A 24,972-nucleotide genomic window follows, 5' to 3' on the forward strand; every position below is an offset into this window, starting at 1 on the left:
GAACAGATATATTTATAGCAATCTGAAATTTTCATATCTGTAATTTATATTTATTGGTTTCTTCACCCAAAAAAGAATCAAATCCTCTTTACATGTCATAATTTCTCCCCTATATTTAGATATTTTTCACATAACCCATTTTCTATCTTAGAAGATTTTTGTTTTGAATTCAGACTTGAGCAAGTCCTTCATGTGTCAATATATTTTGCCTACTTTTATCTGGACAGTTGTACATTTTTATGAATGGAACTGAAAATATGGAATACTATATCAAATACTTATTTACAGTAAAATAATTGTTTGAAATCAGAGTAAAAAATATTTTTTTTTGTGATTCTAACAAATGCCCTTTTATTTTTCCTGAACTATTGAATTAAATATTAAATTATTTGTATTTTCTTTAAATATCTTAATATATTAAAATACATACACATCCTCAATAGTGGACGTTGCTCTTAATAGCCCATCTCTTAACAATCATAGGTGATTTTATATTTATCTTCTTACTATAGAAATGCATAATAGTTGATTCAAAACAAATTTGCCATTCAAGTATCACTAGTGTTAATATTTAATTTAATGATTTAAACTTAAAACATTTAGTTAACATGAACATTTATGGTTGGATTTCTAATAATTTCTTTTTCTCTCCTTTTTTGTCTCTCCTTCTCCCTCCCTCTATCCTCCACTGTGTTTTCTTTGTCAGTATATCGTGGGCTGACAAACAGTACCTGTGGTATCGAGACTGGTATGGACTTGTTGTCCGGGACGTATATATTTGCGGTCCTGTTAGCATGCGTCGTGTTTCAGTCTGGCGCCCAGGAGAAGAATTACACGGTCCGAGAAGAAATGCCAGAGAACGTCCTGATAGGCGATTTGTTGAAAGACCTCAACTTGTCGCTTATTCCCGACAAGTCCTTAACCACTCCTATGCAGTTCAAATTGGTTTACAAAACCGGGGATGTACCTCTGATTCGGATTGAAGAGGGTACTGGTGAGATCTTCACTACTGGCGCTCGCATCGATCGTGAGAAATTATGTGCTGGAATCTTGTTGGATGCCCGTTGCTTTTACGAAGTGGAAGTCGCCGTTTTGCCGGATGAAATTTTTAGATTGGTCAAGATACGCTTTCTGATAGAAGATATAAATGATAATTCACCGTTATTCCCGACAACTGTCATCAACATATCAATTCCAGAGAACTCGGCTATAAACTCTCGATATTCTCTTCCAGCAGCCATTGATCCTGACATCGGAATAAATGGAGTCCAAAACTACCAACTAATTAAGGTGCGTTTTAAAAAACATTGTGTTAAAGATATTATTTCCCTTATAGAGTATAAGATCTTTTTGAACGTACGAGTAATTTTTTTCATATTAACTTTTCAATATTTATGCAAAGCAAACTAGAGAAAATTCACTACTATACATTTTTCAATCACACCATTTTTTTTTTAAAACATGCTCTGTGTATATATTTGTAGATGTAATTCTGCTACATTGGGCACCAAATGTAGATGGAATTCTAAATGGTCTTATTATGTAAGAAACACAGAGCCAAATATAGAGTTAAAAGTGCAGAGATCAGAGCAGTAGCCAAGAGCTAAGACCACCTTATCTGTCCTTTCCCTCACAAACTGACCCTCTTCCTGTGTCCTGTCTTTTTATTGCCTTTCTGTTCTGCTTTCTCATTGGTTCTAAACCCAACCACATGACTTTCTCATCACTGCCTGTTTGTACAGACCTCCAGGTCTCTATGGTTCTTACTGAGATTAAATGTTCAGGTCACTGCTTGGCTGTATCCTTGAACACACAGAGACTCTGCCTGCCATGTGATCAGTTTATTTGCGTGTGCCACCACTGCTGGGACTTCTGCTAAATGGCTTGTTCTCAGCTCTGATCCCCAGGCAACTTTATTTATTAACATACAAATAAAATCACATTTCAGCACAAATAAAATGTCACCATATATATCCCTTTCCAAACTTTTTTGTGTATATTAACTAATATAGGCCACAGACAAGGAGATCAGCTATACTATTTACAAATCAACAGACTATTTGGTATCTGACTTTGAATCTGTCTAGTCATGGCTCTGTCATAAACGTCACCTAAACACAATTTTAAGTGAAGAGGAGAGAAGGGGATCTTTGGTATGTAAAACGAGTAAAAAATATTCTCTACAAAAGAATGACTAAATGGGACAATTAATATTTAAATCATTATTTCAGACAAAAAGCCTAAACTTAGCACTTGAAAAAATGTCAAAATTATGAGAGGCTAATAGGAGAACAATGTTCTTGAGGATTTCATGCATTGTATAATGAAATATGTTAGTATATACCCACATCACCTGACCCCAACTCCTTCCATATCCTCCAAATATTTCCCCATCTAAAAGTTTTATTAACAGCTTTTTTGAATGTATTTGGATTATTGATAAAATTTTTCATGATGATTTCAAGTTAAGGCTAGATCCATAATCATCTTCACAATCCACAAAGTGGCACTAAACATTAGCCACTGTTCTTTTAGTTCTACATATTTTTGTCTGAATTATTTGAAAACATGGAATTCATTTACTCTTATAAAAAATGTAAGTAGTTTTGTGAAAAATTTTCAGTTCATCTAAAGAATTTAGGGTATTGTTTTTTAATTACTAGGAAACTTTGCAGAATAGTTGAAAGTTCAGGTATTGGTATGCAAAATAATAAAATGTACATAATGGTCTTCAGATGGTGAACATATTTGCAGATATCATATTGACATAAAAGATTTTTTAAATTTATGTTTTTGCAGATTATGTACTACCAAATTGCAATTGACATAATGACTACTGTTGTAAAGTACTGGAAGAACATACACATATTGCCTTCTGATCATTATAATGTGTAGATTTGACCAAGGGGATGTATAATATGGGGAAATTGCTCAACTGACCCTGTTTTTTTCATAAGATGCATATGTTTAAAATGAAATTGAAGACACCAAACTTCCTGAGTGAACTCAAATTAATGCAGATATTTGAGTGTGTAAATTAATTCTAAAAAGAAGGATTTATTTGAAGTAGTATAAAACAGTTTAGGAGATTTGAAGATAATTATTTTAGATTAGGTCTCTGCAATGATGTTTGCTTTTCTGGTGAATTGGAAAAAATACAGAAAAGATATTAATCAGAATTTTGTGCATATTTCTTTCTTTTTTTTACAAATTCATTTTTTAACAAATGTCCTACCTCCTGTCTCTTCTCTCTTTAAAAAAACATATATATGGGTTGTTCTGTAGTTATTAAAGGGCTGATGTAGGAACAAATCACAAAGTACAGAAGCATATATGAAATGTTCTGGAGATATATTCAAATATTTGCCTCCTTAAAAATATGAACTTTAACACTTTAAATGTAAACTGTATAACAATACTGACTCTCAAGCAACCCTTTCCTATAAATTTTTTCAGTTATAAATGTTCTCAGACTTTGTTAGGCAAAAGGTAGCTTTTAAGTATATGTTACTTGAGTACCTGAAAAGTTGCAAAGGACACCAAGAAACTGAATTATTTTTGTGTATGTCCATGTATGTGTGTAGCATATTTTGATCAAATTCTCACACTCACTTCCTTTCAACTCCATATTTGTATCACTTTTCACTCCAAACTTCATGCACTTTTTACATATATATTATTATTAAGAAATTTTCTATTCATTTTACATACCAACCAAAGATCCCCCCCTCCTTCCACCCCCAGCCTTTCCCCCATCCCACCCCCCATTCCCATCTCTTTCAAGGCAAGGTCTCCCGTGGAGAGTAGCAGACCCTGATACAGTCAGTTGAGGCAGGTCCAAGTACTTTCCTCTGCACCAAGGCTGTGTAAGGTGTCCCACCATAGGTAGTGGGCTCCAAATGATGCCCTAGGGATGGGTACAGATCCCACTGCTAGGGGGCCTCTTAAGCAGATCAAGCTACATAAGTGTCTCACCTATGTAGAGGGCGTAGTCTAGTCTCATGGAGGCTCCACAGCTATTTGGTCCATGGTTCATGAGTTCCCACTACTTTGGTTTGATTGTCTCTGTAGGTTTCCCCATTGTAGTCTTGATGCCCTATGCTCATAGAATTTTTTTAATCCACTGAATCTGTTTACTGCTGCCAGAATCCTCTAACTTAATATCAATTTTAATAGCCTAATTAATAAGTGATTATGATACTGTACTCCAGATCCTAAACACAAAGTGTTTATTTAGGAAACAGGAGTATAATTTAAAATTAAAATGGGGACTTAGAAAACTGAAACCAGACAATAGGACTATTCTGCGTCCCTCGACTAGACATTCTGAAAAATGGTCTTTTTTAAAATGCTAGACTTCATTTAAGGAATAATTTTGCCATCTCTACCTTAGGACAACATTACACAGTTTCATATTTATCTTGAAAACTGATTAGCAAATTTAAATGAAACAAATCTTTTGGGATGATTCCAACTTTGTTAATATATGTTTGTTTACATTTTTGACTTTCTTTAAAAAAATTGCCATGAAATGGTATTTATAGTCTCACTATACAATTGTCAATGACTTGTAGAAATTTGGAATATAATTTCTTTCTGCCTTAGAACACATGACACAACAAAATAACTATATACAGTACCTAAAGTACTTGGGCATTTGTATAGGACCATGAACAAATACTGTTCAGAGTGCTTGTGAAAAATAATGAGAATGGAATAAAAGTATTGCCCTGGGCACAAAAATGGCTATGACATGGGTAATATTAACTGAATGCACTTTGCCTTGCAAAAAAAAATATCCTGTCAGGAAAGTGGCATGTATTCTGTGGGAGAAGTAGCTAAAAGAAGAAGGAGGAGGAGGAGGAGGAGGAGGAGGAGGAGGAGGAGGAGGAGGAGGAGGAGGAAGAGAAGAAGAAGAAGAAGAAGAAGAAGAAGAAGAAGAAGAAGAAGAAGAAGAAGAAGAAGAAGAAGAAGAAGAAGAAGAAGAGTAGTTCTGATTTATCAATAAATTTAGTGTTTGAAAGTAGGGCCAACAATAATAATTTCTAGAAGACTTACTGTCTTACAACATAGGTTGATATTTAATTGGTGTTAATCTTATCTATTTTATTGAATATCAGAGTAGTAAAATTGCAGTTGGTCATAACTAGGGTAATATAAAATATATATGTAAAGGTCAAATAATAGAGAGACAATAAGAAAAATTCTAGGGAAATTTAGGTTTCAAATTAACTAAAGGAAATTAAATGTAATGGTGAATATTTATTAAATGTATAATTATTTCTAGACTATATAAAGCATAGCACAGAAGAGTAGTAAAACTTTAGTTAGTATGTAAATGTTTTAGTAAAGTTTGGGTTCATATTATCCTGTGATTTTATGCCTCTGATTTCCTTCTATTTTTGTAATCTGCCAGCAGTAAACTTCCTATACCAGCCCAATGACAGTGAGTTGATTGGTTCTCTTCAGAGAAAATGACAATGTTTAAACTACGCTTGTTTTGTGCATAAAAGAGCATAAAGGCAAAATTTACCCCTGATCATCCCAGTCAAAGCACAGACTTGTTTATATCCATCTCTAAAGCATTATAATTTTTTTCCATCAACAAAAAGAGTAGTCTATTTTATGTAAAGCATTTGGGCTCTTATTTTTATGTATATACATTTTTCCCATTGATAGAAACCTAAATTTGCATGACTACAAATAACCATAGAGTTACATTTATTGTAAAATATACTCTCTGAAATTCAAAATTTATTTTCTGCCACAAGATTTAATGATGTTGATTTAAAATTATTGATATGAGTCGTCAAAAATATGTTGTAGAGATAAACATTAAACATTCATTTTTATTGTCAACGAAGTAATTTTATTTATCTGTATCTCAATATGCCATATAATACCAGATTGGATAAAAGTTTCACTAATTATATAATAGGCAAAATATACAACAAATGGCATGTGTAAATGTTTAAAAACTATAGATGTTATTTGCTCCCCAAGAGTCTCAGAAGAGTTTCAGTACAAATACATCTTCATTTATTAACTCTAAAATAGTGTACTTAGACATTTATTCTTTCAGATTTAAGATTACTTAAATTCATATTCTTTAGTTCTATGATGTGTGGATTATCACTTCTGATCTCTGTTGAACAGAAATAAAAGAAGACTATTAAATACTAATGACTGTTATGTCCCTAAAAGCTGGGGTTATTATCAAAGTGCACCTCCAGTGGGGAAAACCAACAGCATAAAATTCATTGTGCTCATAAATGTATCTTTATTAGTGCTGTCAGTTTTTATTAAAGTGAGAATGTAACACTAATAAGATCAAGTAACTTTTGACTTCATTGCAATTATCACAGTCCTGGTTATATTCATAGTCCAATAATGACTTACATTAAATACACTTGTTATTAATAGTCCACATGGAATCATATATGTTAGACAATCAATTAAGTAATTTATAAATTAAGACTTTGAAGAACAAATGAGTTAATAAATCTTTCCAGTTTTTTTCACATAATGGTTTTTAATTTAGTATTAGTAAGTAAATATAAGAAACCACTAAATATTAGTAACTATAAATAAAATAGTAAATAGTAAATAAAAAATAAATACAATAATATTAGGTAAAGACTTTTTGATCTCTTATTCTTGTTCATCTGATATATAAATGATAACTATTTTAGTGTTTAAATTAACTATTAAAATATTTTAATATTAATTTTATTAGTCAAACCTTAGAAGTAAAAAAAAAATTACCACTTACTAAAATTAAGTAAATCCAAACTGTCTACATCTTAATATACAATGTTTAATTTTATGAATGCCAAAAGGAATCACTTAATAGCTGAGACGAAAATGCACTGACACAAGGACTGAGGCAATGGACTATCAATTAAAGGCAAATACAACAACAACAAAAAGATATCACTACATTTAAACAAGAAAAACCTTATTTGGTACACAACTCTTTAATTATAACAAAAACCTGGTTAACACTCAAATTTGGTCAATGATAACAATATAATACAGAAAATGTCCCAATGTAGTTAATATGTTTAGTATAAATTGTTCCTTTTGTTTACCGTTCTAGCAGCTATAACAGCACTCTGCTGTAGAAATATGAAATGAAGTATGCTCTTTTAGTCTTAGCTCAAAAACTTAATGTAAGCCTGGTGGTGATGGCACATGTCTTTAATACCAGCACTCAGGAGGCAGAACGAGGCAGGTCTCTATGAGATAATGTATGGGTAAAATTTTTATATCAAAAATGCTGAAATTTCATATCACACATGTATGTTTTATGCGATAAGATAATTCTGATAAAAGCTATGATTTCATTTGTGCTTATCCTATAAAATAGTTGATATAAATTTGTGCTTTTATTAAGATATGTGTGTTTAGACATGGTTTTGACAAATATTTTCTTTAGCTGAAAATATAAATTGAATGTAAAAAGCTCTCACTTAAAAATAAAACACTAGGGCCTTGAGAGATGGCTCGGCATTTAAGAGCACCAGTTGCTCTTGCAGAGGACTCAGGTTTGGTTCCTAGCACCCATATGGTGTCTCACAATAATCCATAACTCCAGTTCCAGAGGATCATGATGCCTTCTTCTGACATTTGTGGGCACCACGAACATAGTGCACAGACGTACATACAGGCAAAATACACATATACATAACATAAATCTAAAAATAAAAAAAAATAATAAAATCCTAGGTGCAGGAGCTGTGGCTCATTGCATGCAAGTTTAAGCACATGAGTTAGAATTCCCAGACTTCATGTAAAGCTGGATTACCTCTATGATAAGATGCTTTGGGGAAGTAGGTGAATCCATGGAAACTTTAGGGTCAGCCAGCTTGGCGTGTACAATGCCAAACAAGTGACACTATTCAAAATGAAGTGGAATCTGAGGAATGAGGTTTTCCCTTGACTTTCACACATGGATCATTGCATTTGCATATACCTACATTCACAAGCACACCTACACATATACACATGTATACTCCCATACACACAGACAAAAATTCTAAATATGAGATAAATCAATAGCCTTCCTTTTCATTCATTCATCTCAAGCTTCATGAAACTAAATAAAAAATATGAATAAAGAAATAGCATAATAGATCAAATTATCGGCTTTAAATATAAATAAGTTTCAATATAGTTATCTTGGAAGTGCCTTTTGGTTTACAGGTACAACTAGCAACTAGGTGCATCCATAGAAGACAAACATGGACTTCACTTTATTCTAATAACATACAGGCTACTTTTCTTAAATATTATTGAAATGTTCAATATTCACTGTACTTTTGCTTGTGGAATGCAATCGTTGCCAATCTTATTCCATAAAAATGTTACAAAACACTTTATCTAGAAATGTTAACTCATCCTTAATAGAGAGCTAAGCATACGTGAACAGAATACATGCACTCACATATTTTGGCAAAATGAACACATGTACCCACATACTATAGCAACTAAAATTATACAACCATAGATATTTAAATATTTTCATTTATTGTGCAACATTGCAGACAATTACATGTGAACAATTTTAAGAAACCTGTTTCTTCTTTTTAATATATTGCAAGACTGTTTAATGGTATGATGTATTAATTGCTACATGTACAGATCTCTATATTTATAGATTAACTAAGAAGAGTATCATGGAGTATGTACTTATATGATAGAAAGACATTAGAAACAAGAAGTATAAGTTTAATTTCATTAAATATAATAAGGTAAAGAGTGATTTTCATTATCAAATCTAACCTTGTCATTGAGATCTCATTGAAACCGCATTATATGAAGAGTACTACCAAGAATATTTGGTATTCTTTTGTTTCTTATACATGTATAGGTATGTGTATATATACAGTTTTTATCATTTCAAATGAATGCAATTAAAAAATATGAAGACCACATATTCTGTCTTACTGTACCAGTAAATAACCATAAATACCTTAGTACAATTTCAGTGATATAAATTTAATTCAGTTAATGTGCATCCAATGCAAAAGTCTTGAGGGAGAAAAATAGATTTGAAAATAGCCATTGTCTCCATGGAACTTAATAATGGGCAGTATAGAAACTACTATCCTGTATTAATGATAAGTAGGAAATATTTGTTGTTATGAGTGAACATTTTCTCTTTAACTATTTATACTGTTATGGACTTGTTAGAAATCTTCAAAATCAAAAAATGCTTAAAATTTCCAAATCTAATTTAACCTATTAAGACTTTCACTAAGAATCTTCAGAAATTACTAGCTTTATAATTATGGTTATGATATTTTGTTGACATATTTATAAATAATAATTTTGAACTAAGAAATAAATACTATTTTGGTGATAATGGCAATACCTGTGCAGTATTAATAAGTAATTTAGCATATTACCTTAATTTTCAAATTTGTTATCTTTAACTCTAATTATTCTACCATAAACTCAAGAAAAATAAAATGTATTTACCTGACAATAGTGATGAGTATATAGTAATTAATAAAATAATATTATTTCAAATTTTCTGAATGTTTTGAAAAGTGTTCTCTCAACAATAGTTTTAATGTATAGTTGAAGATTAGCCATTGCTAACTTTTTCTGAGATCTGATGCTTTATATTCTTTAAAAAGAGTATTGTGTAAACTAAATTTACTTTTTCATACATATTTTATGTATGTGTACAAAGAAAAATATGACAGCATTGTTTTCTTTCTCAATCAATGACACTGGCTCCACATTTACTTTTGGAACTAGTTCAAAGTAAAAAATATCTTCCATTTACCTTCTTTAGCTTAACTCTTGAATCAGATGTCTACTACTCTTCATTTGTCTCTGCCTCTCCTGCCTCTCCATATGACTATGATGCTGTTAATATGAATATTTTCCCATAGACTGCTTCTACCATCTGGAACTGCTTTATATACATCTCATTCATATGCCATTTTTTAAAAAATCATATTTTCTCTCTTGTCTTTTCTTTTATCACTGTGTGAACTTTTTGTTTTTGTTTTCCTATCTTTTTCCTCATAAGTCTAGTCATGATTAACTTTTCATACTGGATTTATAGGAGTAGTATGTAATGGTGTGTTTGTGTTTAATATCTCTGGTCACTCCAAATGGAAAACATCATGCACATTGGTTTTCAAAATTTGGTATCATCAGTCCCACATTATGTTAACATTTCTTCTTGGTTCATTGGAGGACCACTGTGTCCTTTGAGGATGGTTTAATTAGAAGGAGCATCTTAAAATAGTCTGGCAAGGGAAATACAGATTAAATGCCCTGAACCAAATGTACAATAGAAAAATAAAGGCTTTGTTGTCAGTAATGAAAATTGTAAAATAAATGGTTAACAGAAGAACAAAGTGGTCTTCTAAATAACTCCAGGATATATAAATTTTAGAAAAATGGTTTAATGGTTTATAAATAAATTAGGAAATGTAAAATTTTATAGATCACTTTCATTTGAGAGTAATGTTTTAAGTTGTTGAATGATTATGTAAATGAATATGAGAGTCCATATAGATATCAAAATATGGAAAATAAAATCTCGATTATTTAAAATCTAATAAATATTCCATTAACTTCCAGAAACTCAACTCCCTTTAATAATAAATAAATGTAAAATGAAGAAAGGCTAGAGGAGGTAGTTGAGTACAAAATAAGATCATAAGTTTCTGGTGTTATTTATTTTATTCTTTAGTGATCTCATCCTGCTTTTTCTCTTCATAGTTAAGTATTTTAAAAAATTATGTTCTTCTAGAAACATTTAAATCTTTCAACTTAGCATGAAGAGAGTTATTACTATGGTAACAACTACAAATAGCCATACCATCCCACCAAACATATTGTTTATCTAAATTGCAATTCCTGGGGTGGGGGGAGGCTTTTCAAGTGGATATAGAAATGGCCACAATGTCATTTTTAATGGTTTAGGAAACATAGTAGTAGCATGAGCGTATCTTTTAGTAGAAGCCCTTATGGGACTGAAAAAATTAAAATGTCATCATTGCTGACAAAACATGTATTCCTTTCTTGGAACATTGCTAGCTGGTTACTGCATGAGCTAAAGCAGTGTATTCATGTATATGCTTTAAGAATATGACTGTTTCTCTCAATTTATTTTATTTAAAAGCTTTCCATGAGTTTTCACATGATGGAAGTTTTTCTCTAAACCTTCAATGGTGTTTGTTTAAGATCAAACTTCTAACCAGAATAAACAGAAAGATTATCATACATATAGAGCTCTCATGAGGAAAACTATTGAAATTTGTATGCGTGGTAACTAAATTAATAAAACTGATGCTCTGATATCTTTACATCTTTAAAATCTGTTTTTGAAATTATTTATTTAACAGATGAGACTTCTTGATAAATATTGGTATATAACAATGTGATTACCCTATTGGATAACTAAGGAATTTAATTTATTCTCCAATTACTTAGTGTATATTTAATATGATATTCTTATCTATATCTAGTCTTTAACAAATCTCAAATGTAAAGGTTTAGGGAAAGAACCATGCAACTCCTCCATGGGGTATTATTTTACACATGTGTGCTTGTTAGTATTTGCCAACTTGCCAGGAACTGAGACACCAGAAAAAGGAAACCTCAATTTAAGAATTACCTTCATTGAGTTGGCTTATGGGTGTATCTTCCAGGTATAATCTTGTGTGGTGGTAGATATGGGAGGACACGGTCCATTGTGGACAATGCTGTCCCTTGGCAAATTGTCCTAGATGGTGGAAGAGAGCTGGCTAAGCATGAGACAGCCAAGGAAAGCAAATCAATAAGCAACGGTCTTCGTAGTCTCTGCTTCAGTTCCTACCTTCAGGGTCATGCCTTAGTTCCTGTCTTGGCTTCCATTGATGATGGACAATAACCTATGAGCCATATAAACCCTTTACTCTCCTAAGCTGCTTTAGATTGTGATATTTATGATAACAACAATAACTCACAAAACAGTGACTAGGCTTATTTCAATAATGATAAATCTCAATGTAGCACTACAAACAAGTTTTCATTACTGGACAACTCTTCAATTAGTAAAAAATGATTATTTATTATTCTTTTGTTCATCTTATGTAACAGCATCTCAATTAGAATGCATAAAGATACTAGTAAACATAGACTATTGTTTATATAACTTTATTAATTCTTACCAAATATTGATGTGCTGACAATTATATTTTTAACTTTTCATTGATTCTTTGTGGATTTCACATCATGCATCCCAATCCTACTCATTTCCCTGTCCCCTTCCTTCCACTCTCTGCCTTTGCAATCTCTACCCGGAAACAAAATTTAAAAGTAGAACTAAAAATTAAAAAAAAAAAATCTTCACAGGGAAGCTGTAGTGTGGCCCAGTGAGTCATACAGTATACCGTTTATTTTGTTTATAGATACCGTTAAAGTTTCTTAGGTATATGATTGCAAAATGATTTCATGTTAGTAGATTCATCACTGTTAATGATGCCATACTGCATTTGTATTTATTTTTGCTGATAGTAGCCTTTTTGTTTCCATTTACAGTGTATTATAGGGAGATTTTTGCTATGCTTGGCTTTCTAACAATTACATAGCTGTGTGCTTGCTTTCTTACATGGTTAGTGATTGAAACTTTGAAAATAATAATATGCCTTCATATTTGTAGTTGTGAGTATTTGTATAAAAAGATAACTGCTTATTTTGATATTTGATTGCGAAATACTTATTCTTTTGAATACTTATTGCTAAATGATTTTTCTGCAGTGGATTTAAAACAATATTTCTAGCAGAGTTCAGACTCAATGTGTGGGCTAAAGAATTAATCAGTTTTATGCTTTGTATTTGTTTTGGTGTGTATATAGTTAGCTTTCTTTGATGCTCACTGGATTATCTGCTATTTACTTGCATTCTATAAAATAGGGATGATCATATAATGGATCCTCTAACCAACTCAGCATTTTTCAAACTAAGATTAAACAGGAATAATCATAATATTTATTTATAATATTTCAAATGCCAAAGTTCTGCACCTATTTCTGCTTTTCAGATTTATGTTCCATAAATTCTTCTTTCTGATACTCTGATTTACTTTAAGGTAGAGAATTACCACCTCACATCGATAAAATCAACTCTTGAACTAATTTCACCTATACCTTCATATAGACAGAAGTTTTTCTGGTACCACCCGGCTCACAGCCACTCAGATCGAAATAAACACACAAATGCTTATATTAGTTAAAACTGTTTGGTCAAAAGGCTCAGGATTCCTGATAACTAGCTCTTACACTTAAATTAACCTTTTATACTTAAATTATTTGTTTTTCGAGAATTTCATATGTGAGTAGTAGCAACTTTTGAACAGACTTTCTAGTTGGACTTAGAATGGAGTCAAAATCTCAGTGTAACATGGCAATTATAAAGAAATGACTGTTTTAGAAATTTACATTAGTACAGCTAAATATCCTTTGAAATTTTCTTGATAATCTGGCATACATTTGTAGCTAGAGTTTTTCTCTCTGGGTCCTGCCAAGTCCTGGCAGTCCCATAGCTCACTTATAAAATAAATAAACAGATGGTTATATTACTTAAATTGCTTGGCCATTAGCTCAGGCCTACCATTGTCTAGCTCTTACTCTTATACTCAGCCTATTTCTGTTAATCTATATGTCGCCATGTGTTCTGTGGCTTTACCTGATGCCTTTACATGATGCTTCCTGGATGGCAGGCTGGTGTCTCCTCATCCCTGCTTTCCCGTTCTCTCAATTTTTTTCTCTGTTAGTCCCGTCTATACTTTTTTTATGGCTACTGGCGAATCAGTGTTTTATTTATCAAGCAATCATCCACAGCATACATTTGTTTAAACCATTATTCTTACAACTGCTGATAACTTATTGTGGCTGGATTAGTAATAAGAGAGTGTATTTAGCTACAGTTTTAACTTTTGCACGGTGTCCCAGTGGTAAAGTAGAAATGTTATTTCAGTTTTATCACATTTAATACTTTAAACTACTATAAGAATCTTGTTGGTTAAATATTTTTTTTTAAAATCTCCAAATTATCATTTAATAATTTTAATATCATAAAAACTTTTCTAGACATTATGACTTAGAACTCCATTTTTGAGAACATGCTATTCAAGATACACGACTTTCCACATATATAACCGATATTTTCCTATGATGATGAAAAATTACATTTCACCTCCTTTAAATTAAGTCATGTATTATTTATTAATCAAAAATAGAGTTTACTATTTATGACATTAAATTTGTAAGCTTTATTAACAGTGGATCATAAGGAATAGAAAAGCTCTAATTCAATAAAGAGTTAAATTAAATATAATTTCCCTACTAACTTCATATTCTTAAAACACTTATTTTATAACCCTTAACTGTCAAGAGTTGTCACATCTTTTGACATTTTTGTCAGCTCTTTAGTAGAATAAGGGAGAGTTATTGCTATAATAGGTAAAGGATGAACTAGATCAGCTTTGTAGATTTCAAAACAGTAATAATTCCTCTGGCTTGCTAATGTCTTCATTATATTCTGTAGCAAATGAGTATTATTTCTCAAAAATTAATTTAGGCCTGATCCAGTTGGGGGCCCCTCAGCCTTTGGTTCATAGTTCATGTCTTTCCATTCGTTTGGTTATTTGTCCCTGTGCTTTATCCAACCTTGGTTTCAACAATTCTCGCTCATATAAACCCTCCTCTTTCTCACTAATTAGACTCCCAGCGCTCTACCCGGGGCCTAGCCATGGATGTCTGCATCCAGATTCCTCAGTCCTTGGATGGGGTTTCTGGCCCAACTATTAGGGTGTTTGGCCATCCCATCACCAGAGTAGGTCAGTCCCGGCTGTCTCTCGACCATTGCCAGCAGTCTTTTGTTGCTATTATGTAGAACTGAATAGTATTGTAAAATAAAAAAAAATAAAAAATAAAAATAAATAAAAATAAAAAAATTAATTTAGGCATATTGTGAAGTCTGGAAAAATTTCCACATGTCATAAGTACACTGTACCTACTGTATCTATAAGTTGTTCAATAGTTCATGCATGATCTGAAAAATTAAAATATTATAAAAATTAGATACAAACTGAGATATTTAAACTATTGTGTGGCTAGAGTTTTTCTGCCTTGCCTACAGTCAGGACAAATCTCTGCCACCCGCCAGTCCCACAGCTGCTCAGACCCAACCAAGTAAACACAGAGACTTATTTTGCTTTCAAACTGTATGGCCGTGGCAGGCTTCTTGCTAACTGTTCCTTTATCTTAAATTAATCCATTTCTACAAATCTATACCTCGCCACGTGGCTGGTGACTTATCAGCGTCTTCACATACTGCTGGTCATGGCGGCGGCTGCAGTGTCTCTGGTCATTGCGGCGGCTGCAGCATCTCTGGTCATTGCGGCGGCTGCAGCATCTCCTTCTGCCTTTCTGTCCCTTTATCTCTCCTCTCTGTTAGTCCCACCTATCCTTCCTGCCTAGCCACAGCCGATCAGGCTTTATTTATTAACCAATCAGAACAACTTGACATACAGACCATCCCCCAGCACAGCCAAGTGCAGACCATCTCAAACACCTGCACTCAGGCCCATGGTCCTAATCATCCTCTATACGGACCTGCTGGGTAACGCCACAAAGAACCCAAGAAGGGCTCCCACAGGACATACAAATCATCCCACAGCACTATTGTGTTTTTTGTAAAAATTTTCACATTCATATGCATTCACTATTTTTTGTTGTGAAATAGTATAAGTCAGGCATGTTAGTACACATTAATAATCCAAACAATTATGAGGCTTAGGAGATTTCTACAAGTATCTGACTAGTTGGAACTACAGAGTAGCAACTTCTCTACATAAATAAAATAACAATAAGTAAATTAAGCTAATATGATATTTAACTTTAAAAAATATAAAATGAGTATATTGGAGATTTGATCATGTATAAGAAAATATCCTCTGTTCATATATACACACTCTTGTTTTCAGTTATTTTCTCATTTGATTCAGCTTTCCCTGAATTAGAAATGGTGTAAAAATGTGAATCACTTTAAGTTTTAAAAATTTAGTTGAAATCAATATATTTCTTATATTGTATACTAAGTCATTTCATACCTGTATACTAAATCATTTTTTCTACTTTTAAAATAGGGTTGTCTAATAAACTAATCAAATTCACTTGAATTCAATATTGTATTTTACTTGTGCATAAAAGCCATGACACCAACTGTTAAGGTACCATGTTTTAGGATCTTTAAGTGGTATTTTCTTTGGTCATACAAATACATTACTTTGTTAAAATAATTAGTTTGAGTGGCATCGAAACGATTAATGGGTAAGCACATTTGCTGTCAAGCCAGATGACCTGAGTCTGACTCCTAGTCCCACATATTGGCTAGAAAGTAATTAACCCCTCCCAAAAATTGTGTTCTGATCTTGTAAATCAGCAACACGCACTGATTCCTACACATACACAAAGTAAATTGAACATAGGATGCATTTCTCAAATGGTGAATAAAATGAAAATTATTTTTCTTTTTATTATTATACTAGTTTATTTTTATTATTTGCTAACATAAAAAATCTGTTAAAAATTCCTCCTCATTAAAACTCATTTGCATTTTCATAAAACTAGCTGTTAGTTATTATTGAGTACAGGTTTTTCAAATGTTCTGTTAATCACAAAATAACTAAATGTAAACAAAAGCATGTTTGTTATAGTCTGCTTACTCTTCTTAAAAGATTTATATTTGTACCAATAATTCTCATAAAAATTATTCTCCATTTAAATTTTTCTTGATTATTTCCAATTCTGCATTAGACCCTACATTTTTAATTCCAGTAGTATAGAATTCAGAGTAAAATTTGTCTTTAAATACAATTAAGTATTTTCTTAGGTCTGAAGTTCTTATTTTGTTTATTCAAGGATTTTTGTCCTTGACATAATTGACATTTGTAACTCTGTATATTTCTTTTGCATTGGGACATAGAATGTCCTGTGCACTGTACTAAGTTCAGCAGCACTGTGGACTTCTGATTACTGCATCCCAGCCACATTCTCTTATCCAGTTATGACAAACAAATATGTTCAAGGTTTATGAAATAGCTTCTGTAAGGAAACATTTATAAAAATATCTTCCCATTTTCTTGTGATATTTAAATACTTTGAATTTTATAGAAAAAGCGTCATTTGAAGGTTAATATGGAAACCCAACACACACTGACACACAGACGCATTCATACACACACACACACACACACACACACACACACACACACGAAGGTGATTCAAATTACATCATCAAATAATGGAGAAACAGATTCCCAACTGGCCTCTCTTGTCACCATAGAAAATATTCAGTACCTAGATTGGGTTGCAGTAATTGAGTTGTTGGCCAAAGGGTCCCCATGGAAATTCCCAAACAACCTAAGCTGTTTCCAAGACTATATGTTTCTCTTCACAAACTGATGGAAAGTTCCCATTGCTAAAGATATCATCTCCACAACACACGGACAATGAAGGAATTGAGTCATTGTCTATACAGAGCCTTTACTTGTACATTATAGTTTCCTTGGTACAGGAATGTATATTAATCAAATATCCTGTTTTCCAAAATTAGAAGACAATTTGAGAGAAAAATTGCATACATGAGTATATTTCTTTATATATGTGTTCAGCATTATTAGTGTTCAACTAGTAAAAGGATTATTTCTTCATTAGGAAGCTTATTTTTCTAGTTTGATTTCATAAGAGTTATTGGTATTATTAAAATAGCAAAACTTGAAAAACTTACTTAAACTTATAATATGTTTAAAAAGTGAATTAGGCAAATTAAAATTTATCTGAAGATCCAGTATGTGAATGAAGCACATAAATTTATAACAGTGTGGAAAACAACTAATACAACTGCTTAAAAATAAATATTCATTAATCTAGTACCTTTAAGATTTTGTTTATTTAGGAAAATATACATCACTTTAGAAGTTTTATTTTAAGTAATTTGCAGAAATTACAGCAATGTTATTATTTTATTGGAGATTATAGAATACAGTAAAATTATTAAGGCATTAATAATTTTTCTTGAGCAAAAAGTAAATATTTGTCATTATAAAAATATTACCACTAATAAAAATTGAAACCTATCTTAATCATAAATTACTTCTAAAAATCAGTGTCATAGTTCAAAATGTTTGTTGAAATTAAATAATTATAGTTCACTTAATACATTTATGATTCTATAATTATGAAGAGTAGCTATGCTTCTAGACCACAGACAGCGTTTTTCATATTATGGTGTTGCTTTACAGGTCTGATATATATCAGAGTTAGAAATTATGTGAGAAGGTAGGAGACTTTTGTGGGTTTTATTTCTTGTTGCTCTGCCGGAACACATGACATAAACAGTTATAGGAGGAAGGGCTTATTTTAGCTAATAATCTGACATGGTTCAGTCATATGATGGCAGCAGTAATATTTGACAGATGATCTAGTTCATGGTGGAAAGCAGGGACAGTGTGAGGGACAGAATAAGGATTTAGCATCTAATTCAAATATTCACATGAGTGACCTACCTATTCCAGCTAAGTATCACTTCCCAAAGTAGCAATAACAAATATGGAAAGAGAATTCAAATCATGATCCTATGGAGTGATACCGTTCATAGTGATGCCATTATGGTGCTTCCAAAGTAGTAAGAAACTGTAGATCGTATTGGAGTAGTTCTTTGCCCTGGATTAAAAAAAGCACACAAGAACCAGGAAAGGGCGCTAAAAAAAAAAAAAAAAAAAACTCTGAGAAATTCTCACTTCAATTTGCTAAAGAAGTAGAGTCACTCATACCCAGAAAACATGAATTTCCCATGCTAAGTATAATCTTTTTTGAAGAAATAAAAAAGTGAGATGCTGTACATTAAGCATATCAAATGCAAAAGAAATTGGGTGAGTTTTTTTTTTCAATTTTCCAGAGGTGGAAACACTCAAGAGCTGGGTATAGTGACACAAATCCCAGAAATCAGGAGGTTGAGGCAAGAGGATGGACATTAGATCAATACTAGTCAGGGCTTCATAGTAAAACTGTCTTCACCACAATAAAAACAAATAAAACAAGCAAATAACAACAAAAGCACAGGAAATGGAACATAGAAGGAAGGAGACTGAACCCCGAGACTTGCAAGGGAAAATATTGTGGTAAAGCTTTAGATCATATAACACTATTTTTCCTACTCCTGAAAATAACATCTTATTGACTTTCTTAACCAGGAATTGTCTCTGACACTGTATCCAGGCATGCTGAATGTTAGCTATTCATTATTAATAAACAAATACTTAGTTCTCCATCAAGGTCTATGAAGCTTATGAAACATTTTCTTAACAGACTTAACTTTACAATTTAAATAAAACTAATCTTTATATTAGTTACTGATTTAATGATAGTTCAGATTAAGGGTATTACACATGAAATGTTTCTAAAGTATTTTAGATAATTTATTTTGTTTAATTTCCCAGTTGAAAGAAAAATTTTAAGAAAAACAAAAACAAAAAGGAAATATTGTATAATTTAATTACCTAGCATAGTGAATTATGTTTTTTGAATTTGACTTATCCACAAAAATGTTACAGTTCAGAAGTAGTAGAGTAGTACTAAAGATAGATTGGAAGATAACTTTAAAATATTTTATTATTCAAACTTAATTATGCAGTTTCCCTTTCTTCCCTCCAATCCTTCCCATGTCATACCCTAACTCTGCTCCCTCTTCAGCTCCTGGTGCTTTTAAAATAAAATATTGTTACAAGTTACATATATGTTACATGTTACATGTTACTTGTTTCATATATGTGGTTAAATATATATAGTGACCTGCTGAGTCCGTTTTAAGTTGCATGTATTTATATGATTGAGTAACCATTTATGATTCTCATACATGGTGAATATCATTCCTCCCTATCTCTCAGTTAGAATCATATGTAGCTCTCCATCTAGGGGTAAGGCCTCACAAGCTTACCCCGATCCCATTTGGCAATTTGGCATGACAGGTCTTGTCATTGTTAAGGTCTTATTTAAACAGCCATATTGTTGAGATTCCACAATTTTTTTTTAATTAAGAAAAAATTTTCATTCATTTTACACACCAATCAAAGATCCCTCTCTTCCCTCCTCCTGCTCCCCAGCCTCCCCTCCCACCCCACGCCTCATTCCCTCCCATGAGAAGGCAAGGCCTCCCATGTGGAGGCACATTCAGTAGACACAAGTACAAGCCCTTCCCCCTGCCTCAGGGCTGCAAGACGTGCCCCACCATAGGCAGTGTGCTGCACAAAGCCCTCTCATGCACTAGAGATGGATTCTGATCCTACTCCCAGGGGGTCCCCAAGCAGATCAAGATACACAACTGTCTCACCATGCAGAGGGTCTAGACCAGTCCCATTTAGGCTCCACAGCCATTGATCTGACTTTCATGAGTTCCTTCTAGTTTGGTTTGGTCATCCCTGCAGGTTTCCCCATCATGATCCTGATGCACTTGCTCATAGAATCCCTCTTCTCTCTTTTACCGGACTCCTGGAGCTCTGCCTGGTGTTTGGCTGTGGATTTCTGTATCTGAGTCTATCAGTTGTTGGAGAAAATTTCTGTGTGGGTAGTTAGGGTATTCACCAGTCTGATCTCTGTGGCAAGTCAGTTCAGTTCAGATGCCCTCTCTACTATTGCTAGTAGTCCAGGCTGGGGTCATCCTTGGGGATTCCTGGCAACTTCCCTAGCACTGGGCTTCTCTCTATCCCTATGATGTCTTTCTCTATCATGGTGTCTCTTTCATTACATCCCCCTCCCTCCCTGTTCCATTCCAACCATCCTATTCTCTTATGCTCTCATCCACTATCCTCTATCCTCCATTGCCCACCCCTCATCCCCAGTTTACTCACGGAAATCTCATGTGTTTCTCCTTCCCAGGGCAGTCCATGCATCCCTCTTTGGGTCTTCCCTGTTACTTAGCTTCTCTGGGGTTGTGCTTTGTTGCCTGAGTACCCTTTGTTTTATATCTAGTACCCACTTATGAGTGGGTACACACAATGTTTGTCCTTCAGTTTTATTTTGAGTTTTTTGATCCACTTGGACTTGAGTTTTTTACATGGAGATTAGATATTGATCTATTTGTAATCTACCACATGTTGATGTCCAGTTATGCCAGCATCATTTGTGTAGTTCTAGATATTCTGGAGGCTAAAGCAAGAGAATCTCTTGAGCCCAGGACTTCTGGACTGTGTCAATATGATGAACTTCTTGGAGCAGTGGAAAGATAGGCCCCCAGGTTCAAAGAAACCTGTGGGGATAGCTTAATGTTCCAGAATCAGGAAGTGGAGTTTTATTGTTTTGTTTTGCTGTTTAAAAAAATTTCCAGTAAAGTTTATTCAAATTACAAAGATTATTGTAGGAATCAGTTTGACATCATCTTATTCTTTTCTTTTTATTATGTGGTTTATTATTTAAACAGTTTTTAAATTTAAATATATTTTGATTATATTCTTCCTCTCCTTTAAGTTCTTCCAGATTCTCTCCCTGTCCCAACCCACCCAATTTATAGTTCTTTTTTAAAAATCACAACAAAACCTCAAAAGACAATACAAAAAACCCTACAAACCAATAAAATAATAATCCCTAAATATGTCAAACTGTAGCAAAATGAAAACACACAAAAAATCTGTGGTGTTCATTTTTTAAAGTAACAATTACCTGATATTTATCTCATGCTCAGAGCTCTTCATAATACAGAGTTCTTGTTTGGATTCTGACAAAAAAGTCAGTTACCTTCAGTGAGTTTCAGTATACTTTTTGGACAAGGAAAGCTATTTCATACTTGAAGGACATTCAAGTATTAGTGTTTAGTGATGTGACATATTATGGTTTATCTTTTCTTGTAAACTCTGCTCATCTAACTTTTGAACAAGGGAATATATTTTAAAAACAACTGATTAGCAGCAATCAGGAATGTCATTTCATTCAATTAAACTATCTAGGCATAAAAATACAAGCTTGGAGATATATTCTTTAAAAGAAAATACTTTCAAGTAAAATCTAACAGTAAAATCTCAGGTTCTTGTATAATTTTGTATCAAATATTGACATAGTAAAATAATTTTCAGAGTTATGAGTTTGCTTAACCTTTGTAAATCTTAGAGTTGGAGAGAAAAGGGTATAAGAGAGCCAAATATTACAAGCAAGAATTAGAACTTGGAATTAGCATACGTGCTCATCAAATATTGTGAGGTTCCTTCTAGATTCATTTCTTTTCTCTATCTCACATTTAGCCATTTCCATATTTTTCCTTTTTCTGCTGTCCTGGAACTCAATATTTAGCTCAGGTTACCTTGGAACTGACAATCCTGCCTCAGGATCCCAAACACTGTGTGTAAAGATATGCAGCAACATACCTAGGTTTACTCATTTTCTGTAAGTAAACATCTATATTCCCAAAATCAAGTGAAGAATAGACAAAAAGAAAAAGAATGAAGAGGAATCCAATGAATGAATTTGTTAAATTTGTCATCAGGCAACAATAATCATTCCAGTAGCAGCATTGTGTAGTTGTTAATACATAAAAAAACTTACAATTTGAAGATATGTTTTCAATAATATGTTTATTGGTTTAATAGAGTAAGCAGTGGTACATGGCCATAAAAAGACAGAACTTAAAATAATATTCAAAACTTTTTAAAAATATCTATTCACTTACAAAAGGAAATTACAAATCTTTAATATAAATGTAAAGAATTTCTTCTAAAAAAAGGTTGAGTAATATTAAGTGAATATTTTGTTGATAATAAGCTTTGCTAAATGCAGGTAACAAAATGATTATATAGGATATTATAAGCACTATGTGACTTTACCCAAATTAGCACTATTACTATGAATATTTTTAGCTCAAATTCATTTTGAAAAATAGGTATTTGATTTCTTACACGTTATTCTATTTCCTTAACTCTAAATGAAATGTAAGAAGGACTTTGTAGCTTCAGAATTATTGACATATATGTGACTAACAACTCAAGCTATTTTGTTTAAAATCCAATTTGCTGTATTTCCCTTCACAGTGCTATAAATGAATGGTGAAAGAAAGACTCTTTCTTATACAGCAAAACAAGACAGTTATAGTGGAATAAAAGCAATTACATTATAGCATCCTCCATTTTAACTGAGAATGTTAAGTATATTTCCCTGTTTTCTGAAATCGCCATTTCACTGTAGTTTATCTATTTCAAACTGTTCTGTAACCTAAAGTCATTCCTTCTACCTAAAGATGTACTAGTATATGTAAGAAGAAGAAAAAAACAACTTTTAAAAGTCACTTAAAAAAAAATAAATCTTGCAGTAGCAAAAGCTGAGGAGGGAATTTTTAGTCTTGCCACCACCTTTTCTTGATCTACAGAGTAAATGCCTTTATTTAATCAGTTTTAGAATCCAATCACTTTGGAACTATTTCTAGTATTTACTGGCACTGTATGCATTTTCTGGGCAACTGTACCAGATTTATGATACTGAAAGTGCTGGGTTATTTATTACCTTCCAATAAGCAGTGAAGTGGTGTTACGCACATGCATGTCAAAAATATAGTTTACCACAGTGGTTGGGCTTCTTCTTTCCCAGAACAGTAGGCAAAATTTGGTGTAGACATCTATTACTTTTCAAAAGCAAAAGTATGTCTCTTGGAATTTTCAGTAAAGCATCAAATTTTGGTTCTTTGATTCTGTATGATTCTGCATAGAATTAGAGACTCACTAAAGTTTATCATTTTACTTACTTTAGCATGCTTTTGTCTGTCCGTCTGATGTGTATTTGCAACTCCAAAGCTCATTTTTTAATCAAATAGGAAATATCACTCACTGACTAAAGTCTTTTGTATTAAAGGAGATTTTTTAAGTCTATAAAATAAATGTTCTTGATCTTAATTAGAACTAGCAATTTTATGTACTTGAAATCAATGTAATTTATGGTATCAAAATCTAAAAAGTCATATTAATTATTTCATTTAATGTCATTTTCTCTAAGTTTCACATATTGCTTGGACCTATATTTGTTTAAGAGACATACACTTTAATATTTCATAAGTAATATGCTAGCCACAAATTACAGATATTTGTCATAATTAAAACAAAAATGTTTATAAAATGTTTTATAACTATTAGTTATTAACAATTTTGCATTTATTATACCATTATCAGAAAATCAAAATTATTTCAGAGAATAATGCTCTCTATAATTTTAATGATGTAAAATGCAAAAATATATAAGTATACACATAATGAATATTTCTTTGTCTACATTGATGAGAAAATTATTTTGAAAGGAGAAATTAACCAAGGGCTGCTAGCTCTTCTCCTGCCTTTGAAAATAAGATCAATGTTTTTAACTTACACATTTATAACTGAAACAGACAGTTAATGTGCGTGTCATATCCTTACAAATTGTACATATAAACAATGATTTTTTTTTTAATTTTACTCTGTGCTTGCATGTGTTAGTATATTAAGGCTTAAATAAATAAGTGACTTAGTGATTCACTCACATGACATTTAAACATGAAAGTAGGAAATCATATATATACACTTAAATATTTGAGGAAAAGTACGTTTTCAGTAGATTAGATTTTATTTTTGTAACGAAAACTATTTCAGAGACTGGAGTGATGGCTCATCAGTTAAGAGTGCTTAATTAGAGTGTGCAAGTTCATTTCCTAGCAACCATGTCTGCTAACTCCAACTTTAGATGTATCTGAAGATACTTGCCTCCATGAGTACATACCAACACACAGATACACATATATACATACTTAAAAATACTAACAATCTAAAAATAAAAGGTATTTTTGAACCATATAGTTTGATAATGTAAATATTCTGTCTACATGATCTACCACAATAGCTATTAACCACATGGAGCTGTTGAAATTCCAAAATTATTTAAAATGATTTCACAAAAA

The 24,972-nt window shown here is 32.3% G+C and overlaps 1 protein-coding gene across 3 annotated transcripts in view; it reads left to right on the forward strand.

Annotated features, from left to right (window-relative positions):
* Pcdh11x (protocadherin 11 X-linked) overlaps nucleotides 1-24,972 on the forward strand; it is a 612,116-nt gene that overhangs the window by 52,242 nt on the left and 534,902 nt on the right. For all 3 annotated transcript variants that reach the window (XM_028853678.2, XM_028853679.2, XM_028853680.2), the window contains exon 2: nucleotides 707-1,290. In XM_028853678.2, the coding sequence (XP_028709511.1) occupies nucleotides 751-1,290 (540 nt within the window). In that variant the 5' untranslated portion in view covers nucleotides 707-750. The remainder of the gene's footprint in view (nucleotides 1-706; nucleotides 1,291-24,972) is intronic.

This window comes from Peromyscus leucopus, chromosome X, assembly GCF_004664715.2.
Source record: "Peromyscus leucopus breed LL Stock chromosome X, UCI_PerLeu_2.1, whole genome shotgun sequence".
NCBI lineage: Eukaryota > Metazoa > Chordata > Mammalia > Rodentia > Cricetidae > Peromyscus > Peromyscus leucopus.